Below are 13,506 nucleotides of genomic sequence, written 5' to 3'. Positions count from 1 at the left end.
AGATTAAGACTTTGTCCTGGATGGACAAAAAGCCTCAAAATTACTCTGAATCAGACAATGTGGCAGAAGTTAGTAGACCTGGTTCTTTAGGCTTGCCTGAACATGTTTCAGAGCCAGAATGAGCCAGGTGGGCGTGCTTTTGGCCACGTTTGGAAAGAAGGCTTTCTATAGGTTGCAATACCAGGGTTTATCCCAAAATCTGTGTTGCTACTGGCCATTATTGCCTCGGGAAATCTATAAGTATCAGCCCAAAGAGCCAGAGCGTCGTCTTGCAATTGTCCACTCTCTGGAAGGAACCACAAGCTTCACTTGGAAGCTGAACTGTGTTTCAGTTTACCCAGACAAGACAGCAAGGACCCCTCACTATTTTCAGTGTTGTAAAGCCCAGAGGACAGACACGCGTCTTGCCGGGCCGAGAGGCAAAACCCCAGAGGAGCTGAGTCCCTGGGACAGTTTCATTTGACTGGAGAAAGGAGCAAGCGCTGCTACAAAAGGATTACAGCCAAGAAACCTCCTCTCTACAAAGCTTTCAGCTACAAATCCTTTGGGAACAAATCCTGCCTCAGTAATAAGCCGCAGACACCAACAGAAAGTGAAACTGTGCTCCTGCAGCTTCCACGTGGTCGACGCCATTTTGGTTTGTCTAGATCTTAACGTGTGCCACGAGGTATCAGGATCAGTGAGTAATTACAATATCTGATTTTTATAAGCATCTATTGAAGGTCTGTTGCCTTAGGGAATTCTAGAGTTCCCACACACACCCCCACACACACACCCCCCGCGTTGTGGGCAATTGCCAGCTTCATTGCCGAGGTTGCTTTTCTTTAAAGTGCTGTTTGTTGTTTCTGGATTTTTGTACATATTGTTTAAATTGTTACTTGTTCCTGCTGGTGAGGGATCTGTTCCACAACCGAACCCCTCGAATCTGTAAATAGGTTTTGATTAGTGGTTTTTTTGCAGGATTCTTTTTTGGTGATTAATAAAATTATTAATTTTTTTAAATTAATCACTCTGCTTATTGAACATTAATTTATCCTTTTATAGACCACAACAGACTTCTTTGCTACATACATGCTAAGTGAGTTGGTTGGGCAAAGTTAATGTTGGGAGGGGAATTTCAACCCACTACATTATTACTTGTGGCTCTGGTACAACCCCTGTGTATCTGCACCATGCTTCACTAGTAAGACCACCAAAGCCATGAGCTATGCAGGTGCCATCTCCCTGTGAAAGATGGAGGTACCTACTCTGAAGAAATGTTTGTCTGAGAAGCTACCTCAATGGCACCAGACATCTAATGTGTCTCAATCATAGGCCAGGTGAACTTTGCTACCTAGCCCTGTGAGATAGGTTAGAGGTCTAGTTAAGTGTGATAGCTTCCCAGACAGGTCAACTGTACAGCTAGTCAGAAACCAGGACAGTGTTAGTCTCACTGAGTGTAGTGAACTGTCTCTCACCTTTCTCCTTCCCTGAGTCAATGCTTAACCAATAACTATTGCAGCTAATGCCTCTTCATATCAGAATACTCTCCCTGATTTCAGCAGATTGCTCTTCTGCACTGACAAGCAGTAAGTTCAGCTATGAACTGTTCCAGAAGGTCTAGGACAACATTCCAGGGCTGGCTGGTAGTGTCCAGACTATGTTGAAATGCTCATAGAAAGATCTGTTGGTTGCTCTCAGATCATTAAGAGTGCTTGATGGATGTGATGACTTGGTCATTCAGCTGGCCAGTATTTTTTATGTTCTCAGTTATCTTTCTGAGTGGTTCCTATTCCAGCTATTGTGCCTTGCAGATATGAGCCCTGCAGAATGAATTTCTTTTTTCAGGAACTCAAGCTTGGTCATGGTATGAGTCAAGCCTGACCTACAAATACCTGGGACTAAATTGTTTTCATTTTACACGCAGACTAGTCAAGTACATAAAAACATCATCACCAGTTCATGGGAAGGCTTGCAGAGGAATTTAGTCATAAGTAAAGAGAGAAAAGTAGACACAGTTCACCACCTCTGTGCTTAAACCAGGGAATGGGAATGTTAACATGGGAATGTTATCATCAAGTAGAATAGAATAGAATAGAATAGAATAGAATAGAATAGAATAGAATAGAATAGAATAGAATAGAATAGACCAGGTTGGAAAAGACCTTTGAGATCATCGAGTCCAACCCATCATCCAACACTATCTAATCAACTAAACCATGGCATCAAGCACTCCATCCAGTCTCTTCCTAAACATTTCCAGTGATGGTGACTCCACCACCTCCCTGGGCAGCCCATTCCAATGACCAATCATTCTTTCTATGAAGAACTTCTTCCTAACATCCAGCCTAAACCTCCCCTGGTGCAGCTTGAGACTGTGTCCCCTTGTTCTGTTGGTGGTTGCCTGGGAGAGGAGACCAACCCCCACCTAGCTACAACCTCCCTTCAGGTAGTTGTAGACAGCAATAAGGTCTCCCCTGAGCCTCCTTTTCTTCAGGCTAAGCAGCCCCAGCTCCCTCAGCCTCTCCTCATAAAGCTTGTATTCAGTATTCAGTATCACTAAGGTTGGAAGAGACCTCAAAGATCATCGAGTCCAACCTGTCACTACAGACCACATGACTAGAGTAGGGAGGACACTACTGCCCACTGCAGGCTTGAACTCACGACCTTCCCATTAAGGGTCTTATGCACTACCAACTGAGCCACAGCACATGTGTAGGGTAGGGCAGGATAGACCAGGTTGGAAGAGACCTTCAAGATCATCGCATCCAACCCAACCCATCATCCAACACCATCTAATCAACTAAACCATGCAACCTAGCACCCTATCAAGTCTCCTTCTAAACACCTCCAATGATGGTGACTCCACCACCTCCCCGGGCAGCACATTCCAATGGGCAATCACTCTCTCTGTGTAGAATTTCCTCCTAACATCCAGTCTGAACCTCCCCTGGCACAGCTTGATACTATGTCCTCTTGTTCTGGTGCTGGTTGCCTGGGAGAACAGACCAACCTCCACCTGTCTACAACCTCCCCTCTGGTAGTTGTAGAGAGCAATAAGGTCTCCCCTGAGCCTCCTCTTCTCCAGGCTAAGCAACCCCAGCTCCCTCAGCCCCTCTTCATAGGGCATGTGTTCCAAACCTCTCACCAACTTTGTTGCCCTTCTCTGGACACTCTCCAGCACGTCAACATCTTTCCTAAACTGAGGGGCCCAGAACTGAACACAGTACTCGAGGTGTAGCTGTCTCGGTCCGGAGAGGAAAAGAGACTCAAGTTCTTTTAGAACATTCCCATGTTGTGAAATTAGAGGCACAAACGAGGCCAAAGTATCAACAGCTAGACTATTTCTTACATAAATAAAGTGGACATAAGAAGGGGAGAGGGAGAAAAGAGAGAGGGAGAGAGAGCAGAGAGAGAGAAGAGGAAAGGAATTATATTACCACACCCCTCATCCCCCCCAAGACAGTTAAAGTCTGTGGAGGAAAGGTGCTGCAGGAGATGTTGGGTCTGTAGAGAAATGGTGTTGAGGCTTTTGCTGGAGAAGAGCTGTGGTCCTCTGGGGAGATGTGGGGTTGGTACAGGAACGGTGCTGAGGCTCCTCTGGGCAGCCTGGGTCTGTAGAGAAAGGGTGCTGAGGCTTTGGCTGGAGAAGAGCTGTGATCCTCTGGGCAGCTTCTTTTCTCCGGAGCAGCATTGTCCCGGCTTTCTCTTCTCAGCGGCCTGGCCCGTCTCCTGTGTTTTCCTTCATCTCCATTTTTCTCCCCGTTTTTCTCCTCTGTTTCTCTCCACAAACCAGTAGTTGTTCCAGTCTTTTATACAGTTTTTAGTCCTTAGGTATGTATTCAAATATTGTCCCTCAGGAATTCCAGGGGCAGGAAATAATCCTTAGGTCATTTCCCCAGAAATCTTTCTGTGTATTGCTGTGTGTTTGGGCAAGATTTTGGATGGAGGAGGGGGGGAAATCTCTGTCTCCCCCATCTCCATTCAGACAATCCCCCCACATTCCTTACACATCAGGAAACAGGTGGTAAAAAACATTGTGTCACCCTGCCCAGGGTACTTGATGGGTGGAGATTGTCTTGCCCTGAAGGAGTGAATGGCTGGGTCATTGTTGTAGGCCAGCTGTGGCCCAGTGAGCAATGTTATCTTTGCACCTTCCAAGAGTCCTTAGTGGCTCAGCCCAATACATATTGTCTGGGCAAACAGCAAGTGATTTTATCTTTGTTGAGTACACCAAGAGAGACAAACTTATTAGTCTCTCACAGTGGCCTAACCAGTGCAGTGTACAGGGGCAGAATGACCTCCCTGCTCCTGCTGGCCACACTGTTCCTGATGCAGGCCAGGATGCCATTGGCCCTCTTGGCTGCCTGGGCACACTGCAGGCTCATGTTCATCCTACCATCAACCAGCACCCCCAGGTCCCTCTCTGCCTGGCTGCTCTCCAGCCACTCTGACCCCAGCCTGTAGCACTGCATGGGGTTGTTGTGGCCAATGTGCAGAACCCGACACTTGGATGTGTTAAATCTCATGCCGTTGGACTCTGCCCATCTGTCCAGCCTGTCGAGGTCCCTCTGCAAAGCCTCTCTACCCTCTAGCAGATCAACTCCTGTCCCCAGCTTGGTGTCATCTGCAAATTTACTGATGATCGACTCAGTGCCCTCATTCAGATCATCAATAAAGATATTAAAGAGCATGGGGCCCAGCACTGATCCTTGGGGCACACCACTACTGACTGGCCGCCAGCTGGATGTGGCACCATTCACCACCACTCTCTGGGCTCGGCCCTCCAGCCAGTTCCTAACCCAACACAGTGTGCTCCATGATGATTAACGGACTTGGGCACCTCCCCTGTGAAAAGAGACTGAGAGACCTGGGGCTTTTTAGCCTTGAGAAGACTGAGAGGGGATCTCATCAATGTGTATAAATATGAGTGGTGGGTGTCCAGTGGAGAAGGCCAATCTCTTTTTGGTGGTGCACAATAATAAGGCATAGAACAAGGGGTACAAGCTTGAACGTAGAAGATTTCACCTCAACATGAGGAGAAAATTCTTTACAGTGAGGGTGACGGAGCACTGGAACAGGCTGCCCAGAGAGGTTGTGGAGTCTCCTCTGGACACATTCAAAACCAGTCTGGATGCATTCCTGTGTGAACTACCCTAGGGTGATCCTGTTTTGGCAGGAGGGTTGGACCCGATGATCTCTGGAAGTCCCTTCCATCCTCTAATGTACTGTCATACGGACTGAGCTGCCTTCAGGAATGTATACCTCATTATCTAGAAAACCATGTACTGAAAACAACTGCCTATAGGCATGTATGTTTTGCTATCTGGGAAACCACAGAATTACAGCAGACGAAATAGAGCATTGAAGTTATATAACCAGACTGCTTGCTTATTGGGTATGAACTATAGAACATATGCAGTGTTTGACAAAAATACTATATAAACTGACTAAAATTTTGTCTCAAAGTTGCATTTTGTAAAGGGTGTGGACCCTATGCTCTCCCCACTAGCAAAATAAAGGCACTTTGGCTTACAGTTTGTGAGTCAATTCCTTTGAATCACTGTCCTACACTAGTGAAGGAGAGTTTTTATATTAATCTCTTTAGAATAATTATACATTTACCTATCATAAGTCAATGTACAGAAGCCAGAATAGCAGGAACTAAACCAATGTATGGAAGTAAGAATAACAGGAACTAAAATGTATGGAAACCAGAGTGTTTGAGGGACAGGATGACTATGTATCACAATGTGCTTCTAATTTGTGAATTGAAAGAAGGGAAGACATGAATCTTGGACTTTGTATTTAGAAGCTCAAGGCCTGCTTACCATGAAGGAAGAAAGCTGTCACACAAAAATGTAATGTTTAGATGAAGGTATATCTGTGGAATGCTTATTTAAGACAATGTATAGATAACAGGAAACAGGCCAGGGACAGACCAGATGTTCCTGCAGACGTGAGCAGAAGAACAGGAAAAAAAAGACCAAAAGGGCATATGCAGAGATGAAAAATGCAACTAAGAGGAAGACTCTCCCAAGCCCACTGCCAGGGAACATTGCCATGCACAGGTGGGAGAAGCTGAATGTAAATGAACAGGAAATAGCATAAATATGTAGTAGCTAACTGTGTATGAACTCTGTAGAACTTGCGTTCAGATGCACATGTTTGGAGGAGAAACCCCCTGGTATGTCCAGTGCTGTCTAGCACTGTACATAAATTATTAAAGAATAGCTACTGAACAGTCTTAGCCGTTGAAGTTTTCCATTTCTTTTTATCACTTGACATGAAAGGGACTACACTGCACTCAAAGCTATCCATGAATAAGATACTATAGATTAGAGATTAGCCATGCTGTAAGAACAGGGATAACCACACTAGCTGCATACACAACCACAAAATATTAACATAAACACCATTTCAATGCAAAGTCTTTTCTTACCTAAATGATTCTATGATTGGAGAAAAAAAATGCCCTTGTCAAGATTTCAAGATATTCATACATCAACAGTGAATTCTCACTAGATGCATTTTCATGCTTCACTCATTTGTCAAAAAAAAAAAAAAATCCAGCAAAACTTGGGAGCTTTTGAGTTGAAATTCAGGCTGTTGTTGAAATTAAAAAGATACAAAGATGGCTTTTGAAAACTTAATCATTTGTTACACAGGTTAAAAAAACCCAACCAACCAAAAAAAGAAACACCCCACAGACTTCTGCATTATCATATGAATTTCATAAAGCCAAATTTTAAGGTCGGGGTAAAATGCCACACACGTTTTGAATGCTTTCAAAATTCCTATTTCACCTTTCAGAAAAAGAAATCTTTAGGATTAAAATATACAATTCAGTAACAAATCCAGATACTCAGATCTTTGTTAGTAGAAATGACATTTTAGCACTAATCTGATCAACACAAAACAGCATATCTGAAGTAGGCAAATTAGCTCCCTAATAACTTACTTCAATACAACAAAAAGTATAATAAACTGGAGTCCTTCACATGAACTATTCTGAAAGCCAAACATGAGTAACAAAGATCCAAAATAATTTCTGTACCTAACAAAGTGATTTAACATTAGTTCACTCTCACAAATTACATTTTAGTTTTCACCAATAAAACCAGTGTGGCAGTTTTAGGCTGATTCCTAGGAAATTTTCCACAGATCTTGAGTAGAAAGTGATAGAATGTAAATAAATTACCATTGGATGCAAAAGAAAAATAATGATAAGGTCTAAATAATCCTATTGGTCTGATAACTAACATAAAGTTAATTGTATAAACTAACTTTTTCTCTTTCTCTAGCAGATACTAGCTGGTTGCTTTTGTTTGGTTGTTGCTGACCTTGGCTGTATTCTTGTTGCAGCTAAGTACTAACAAGCAACTCTCTGCTCTTTTCCCTTGTTCGGGGGGGGAGAGGGTGAAGCTATTGGTAGCCCCCTGGTTTTGTCCAGGGGAGTTCTTGTGTTGTTTATAAATGGTAAATACATGTAAATATTGTATATTTTAGAATAGAATAGAATAGAATAGAATAGAATAGACCAGGTTGGAAAAGACCTTCAAGATCATCGTGTCCAACCTATCATCCAATACCACCCAACCAACTAAACCATGCAATCAAGCACCCTGTCAAGTCTCCTCCTGAACACCTCCAGCAATGGTGACTCCACCACCTCCCCGGGCAGCCCATTCCAATGGGCAATCACTCTCTCTGTGTAAAACTTCCTCCTGACATTTCATATTTCTAGGCTGTAGTTTTGCTTGTAAATATAGCTTCATTTGCTTCCAACTGAGCTGGTCTGGCAATTTTATTTTGGGCGGGAAATTTCAACCCACCACAATCAGAAATATTTACTGTTGCAGTAGACTGCAGTACATGATGAATATTTCGGCATACATTACGTGAGTTTTCTTTTGGCAAATAAGGAATTAGTTACAGATAAAAAATAAGTATTCTATCTTACTAAACTATCTGAACTACAGAAGTAGGTGCTGTCTCTCTATAACTGCTTCAATTTGTTATGTTGTGGTATATTGTATAGAGGACAGGAGCAGCAGTGTCTATTGCTATATTTTAGTAGATTCTCGTAATGAGAAAGAATTAAAACAAATGAACAAACAACCCACCACCAAAATCAATCATAAAAATCCTTACATGCACAAAAAACTTAAATGGAGCAACAGTTATAGAGCACATCCACCTAGCAATCTCTCCATTTTCTATGGGACTGTGTTACAAGATGCCTGGAAGAACTATAATGAACAAATTAATTGGCTTGTACTCATTTCTTAGCTGTTGTTTTTCACAGAATCAGAGAATGGTAGGGATTGGAAGGAACCTCTGAGGATCATCTAGTCTAACCCTCCTGCTGAAGCAGGTTTGCCTACACCAGGTTGCACAGGAATATGTCCAGACAGCTTTGTTATGTCTCTAAACAAAGAGACTCCATAATCTCTCTGGGCAGCCTGGTCCAGGGCTCTATCACTTTTAAACAAGCTAACTTAATATTTATCACTCCCATCTTGAGAGCGATGACCTCAGATGCATCAGTTTTTCTGCAGAATAACCTCCCTTTTGCTGTGACCTTGACCTATCCTACTGCAATAGTATTTTTAAGCTAATACAGAAAAGTATTTTATGTTGGTAAGCATTTTTTATTCCTATAGCAACAGGCTATTGCTCTATTCTAAATAGATGAATATTATTCCCTTTTCCAATCACATTTCTGAAGGGGTTCCAAATAATTTATAGGTGTTCTTGTGATGCTCCTTTTGTTACAGTATATTACTTGCTTCTGCAAGGACACCACATCTGTCATGTTATGCACGCATGCACATATTTTAACACATAGTCCTTAAAGCCCATCTTGACCTTGGAATACAGAAATAGATATGTATACACAGAAGATACAAATGGAAGAGGAATCATTGGTGTAAAAAAGAATCACCAGGCCCCCCCCAAGACAACTATGTCCAGGAAGCACATGTAAATGCAGTTGTGTTCAAGCATTAAGAATGGGATTAAATATAATAAAATTAACCAGGCTGGAAGAGACCTCCAAGATCATCAAGTCCAACCTGTCATCCAATACTATCTAATCAACTAAATCATGGCACCAAGCACCACATCCAGTCTCCTTCTAAACACCTCCAGTGATGGCAACTCCACCACCTCCCTGGGCAGCCCACTCCAATGGCAAATCACTCCCTCTATGAAGAACTTCCTCCTAACATCCAGCCCGAACCCCCCCTGGCACAGCCTGAGACCGTGTCCTCTTGTTCTGGCGCTGGTTGCCTGGGACAAGAGACCAGCCCACACCTAGCTACAACCTCCCTTCAGGTAGTTGTAGACAGCAATAAGGTCTCCCCTGAGCCTCCTCTTCTCCAGGGTAAGCAACCCCAGCTCCCTCAGTCTCTCCTCATAGGGCTTGTGCTCCAAACCCCTCACCAGCTTTGTTGCCCTTCTCTGGACACATTCCAGCAAGTTAACATCTTTCCTAAACTGAGGGGCCCAGAACTGGACACAGTACTCAAGGTGTGGCCTAACCAGTGCTGAGTACAGGTGCAGAATGACTCCCTGCTCCTTGAGGAGTGCTGTGTTTGTTTTAGGGCAGATGGACATTCTTATAACTGAACCCATACTGCAGCATCAACCAGGCAACAACTCAAAAGTTTTGCTGTGGTGGTTATAATTATTGCACTATGCTGAAAGCAGGATTCTGTGCTGGGTTGAGGCAGCCCCCTTCCCCACCCCTGGCAACAGTAAACACTCAGACAAACGGATTGCAAAAGTGATTGAAAGTTTAAATAGAAAGCAGTGAACATTTACAGAAAGCCAAAAGCACAGTGACAAAGAAAGATCCCAAAACAGACCCAGAGAGATCCCATCCCCACCTGAGGGTACACCCAAGACCCCCAGGGCTCCTTCTTCCCTCTCCCACTGCTAGGCTAGTCTCAGCTGGCCAGGTCTGAGACTGCCCATCCCCCTGTGGCCTTGGGCCTATCCAGGCCCAAAGCCAGAAGGCATCTCCCCCAGTTACCGGCTGACGGAGGAGGAAGAAAAGAGAGCGTGCTAGACTCCGCACTGGATCTTATAGTGGGTGCAAAGAATTGTGGTAGGAAATACTACATCATTTCCTGTGTCCACCCCTCTGGGCTGGACTTCTGGACACAGGAAGTAAACATTGCAGTGGGGCACCCAGCTCAAACTGCAACAGATTCACATAAAAAACTAACAATTTCCTAGAAAAGCTCAACTTAGCAATCCATCACTGAATCTTGCTGAAAAACTCTCTCCTGTGAGTGAAGGTTCTGCCATCTATACTTAAAAATCATAAATGATAGTTCCTTATATGTGGGGGATAATTGCCTATCTTACAGTGGGACAGAAAGGCAAGCTGATTTAGTATGCTTTGGGAACAAGGTCATTCACAATCAACATGTTTGTGTTAAATGAAGGTCTGCAGAGGTGGCCTGCCAAAGAGCTATGGAGGGAGTCTTATGAAGATGGCCCTGCTTCAGCTAAAACTGATGAATAGAATAGAATAAACCAGGTTGGAAGAGACCTTCAAGATCATCACGTCCAACCTATCACCCAACACCACCTAATCAACTAACCCATGTAACCAAGCACCCTGTCAAGTCTCCTCCTGAACACCTCCAGTGACGGCGACTCCACCACCTCCCCGGGCAGTCCATTCCAATGGGCAATCACTCTCTCTGTGTAAAACTTCCTCCTGACCTCCAGCCTGAACTTCCCCTGGCGCAGCCTGAGACTGTGTCCTCTTGTTCTGGTGCTGGCTGCCTGGGAGAAGAGACCAACCTCTGCCTGTTTACAACCCCCCTTCAGGTAGTTGTAGAGAGCAATAAGGTCACCCCTGAGTCTCCTCCTCTCCAGGCTAAGCAGCCCCAGCTCCCTCAGCCTCTCCTCATAGGGCTTGTGTTCCAAGCCCCTCACTAACTTCGTTGCCCTTCTCTGGACTCGTTCCAGCAAGTCAACATCCTTCCTAAACTGAGGGGCCCAGAACTGGACACAGTACTCGAGGTGTGGCCTAACCAGTGCTGTGTACAGGGGCAGAATGACCTCCCTGCTCCTGCTGGCCACACTGTTCTTAATGCAGGCCAGGATGCCATTGGCCCTCTTGGCTGCCTGGGCACACTGCAGGCTCATGTTCATCCTACCATCAACCAACACCCCCAGGTCCCTCTCTGCCTGGCTGCTCTCCAGCCACTCTGACCCCAGCCTGTAGCACTGCATGGGGTTGTTGTGGCCAATGTGCAGAACCCGGCACTTGGATGCGTTAAATCTCATGCCATTGGACTCTGCCCATCTGTCCAACCTGTCGAGGTCTCTCTGCAGAGCCTCTCTACCCTCTAGCAGATCAACTCCTGTCCCCAGCTTGGTGTCATCAGCAAATTTACTGATGATAGACTCAATGCCCACATCCAGATCATCAATAAAGATGTTAAAGAGGATGGGGCCCAGCACTGATCCCTGGGGGACTCCACTACTGACTGGCCGCCAGCTGGATGTGACACCATTCACCACCACTCTCTGGGTTCGACCATCCAGCCAGTTCCTAACCCAGCTCAGAGTGCTGCTGTCCAAGCCATGGGCTGACAGCTTGGCCAGGAGTTTGCTATGGGGGATGGTGTCAAAGGCCTTGCTGAGGTCCAGGTAAACTACATCCACAGGCCTCCCCACATCCACCAGATGAAGCAGAGATCAAATAACACAAACATACTTCAAAGGAGATTTTGAGGGCCAGGGTGCCCAAGTAAAGACCTTTGTCTAATTAACTGCAATTTTAATAGTAAGGTTACCACCCCTCAGTATGCTAATGAGCCAAATTAAATACATGCTAAACATGGGGTTTTGACTGTCATTCAACTCCCATACCACGCTAAATTTAGAATAAACAATAACCTTTATTTAGAATAAACCAAACCAGCCTTGCTTTGCATGGATGCTCCTTGTTCAGAACAAACATCCTCTGATGCACCTTTTCCTTGCTTTCCTGAGCCAGTGAGAGCTAAATGCAGCCTCAGATGTTTACACTATAAGTGTTCTGGGATTGAAACTTTAGAACTCTAAAATCCAGGAAGTTCAGTTTCTGGTGACATGACAGTACATGATGAATGTATACAGGAAAAAACAACAGAATGATCAGGACATGCCCTTGTGGTCACACACCAGTTGGTTATATACCTAATGCTCTGTCATTGTGCAGTTTTCACATTCCTCTGCAAAGTAAACCAAGACTTCTCATACTTTTGCAGTTTGATGATGCAGGTCTGGACCAGAAACTCTCTTTTAAGGGATGTTTTCCCCTTTCTGACATTCTTTTCCATTCCCATACCCCAAGAGCTGGGCAAGCAGTCCTGCTTTAGCCACCAGAGCTTTGTTCTGATGACTGTGATACTCCTGAAATCTCATGGTAATCCTTTGTGTATTTTTAAAATACTTCTACAGGCAGTAGTCTGAGCAAGACATCTTTTCTGGTTTAACCTCTCTGTTAGTGAAATATTTTATGCAGTCCAGGAAGCTGTTTCTATTATGGTATTTTATGTCCTGAGAAACTCTTTGAACTTCTTGATCTGAGTAGATTCTGGTATTTGTCCAGCCATATTCTGCAGCCTGTGATTCACTCACCTATTAACTGCTTTTAAAATTGCTTGAAAACTATGTAAAATAAAAATGAAGGGGAGGAGGGTTTAAATGAGATCAGTTTTCCAGTCAAGGGCTGGCAATATGAAAAGCTAACTTGGTCTGACAAGCCTGCTCTCCTCTTTATCCCATCCTCTGCACTGGCACTGTTTCTTATCAGAACTTGCAAAGAAAGTCTGCAACTGTTTCTGTAGGTATGGACCATATACTCATGCTGAACTGCTTTCCAGAGCAGAAAGGAAGGGCTACTTCTTCTCTTTGCTCTCCTACCCTTCCTGCCAACCCCTCTGTTGCTTCTCCCTTCCCTGGTTGGAGCCATATATCTGCTCCTCTTTGCTCTGGTCCTGTCACTCATTGGGCCCTTCCCTGAGGTGATTAAACTCACTCAGATGAAAGCAAGCTAGATGCTTTTTTGCTGGTCTAGTTTTCTGCAGGAATAGTGAGACAAATTGGCTCAGAAAGGGGTCTGCAAGGCACCAGTGCAAGGCCAGCAGTAAAACCTGCCTGCAGAGAGAAAGGTGGATGCATTTAGTGCTGTAGATGCAGACTCAGTTTTCTGCTTATTCAAATTCCTGAATCATCTTGGGTGAATAATAACCAGAGTGATGCCACTGCAATGGTGGGCACAAGCCCTAAGGGCCACAAGGGTATCAATCAGGCCAATTTGCCAATTTTGTCATCTTAAAAGCGATGCAGAATGACAGGCTGAGGGCTGACTCACCACACTTAGGGAGCAGAAGGTGACCAAGTTTGCAGAAAAGGGAACAGGAATAGGTTGTATTGCTGTCAAGGACATTGCACCTTCAAGTTGGCTCATTGAAGAGAATTTTGGAGTCACATACTGTGAAATCCTCAGTATCC

At 44.5% G+C, this 13,506-nt stretch overlaps 2 protein-coding genes across 4 annotated transcripts in view; one reads left to right on the top strand and one right to left on the bottom strand.

The window, feature by feature from the left end:
• Window positions 1-12,605, bottom strand: part of LOC137456620 (mitochondrial import inner membrane translocase subunit Tim9-like) — a 52,564-nt gene extending 39,959 nt beyond the window's left edge. Inside the window, 3 exon segments of the mRNA XM_068168150.1 lie at window positions 12,338-12,409; window positions 12,470-12,524; window positions 12,527-12,605. Coding sequence (XP_068024251.1) covers window positions 12,338-12,409; window positions 12,470-12,524; window positions 12,527-12,605 — 206 coding nt within the window.
• Window positions 1-13,506, top strand: part of LOC137456613 (adhesion G protein-coupled receptor F5-like) — a 59,508-nt gene that overhangs the window by 18,777 nt on the left and 27,225 nt on the right. The window lies entirely within an intron of this gene.

This window comes from Melanerpes formicivorus, unplaced genomic scaffold (genome assembly GCF_026170545.1).
Source record: "Melanerpes formicivorus ecotype bairdi unplaced genomic scaffold, bMelFor1.0.p_v2 SCAF_133, whole genome shotgun sequence".
NCBI lineage: Eukaryota > Metazoa > Chordata > Aves > Piciformes > Picidae > Melanerpes > Melanerpes formicivorus.
Note: the sequence above shows the minus strand (reverse complement) of the source record. Positions and strands in the feature narration are given on the sequence as shown.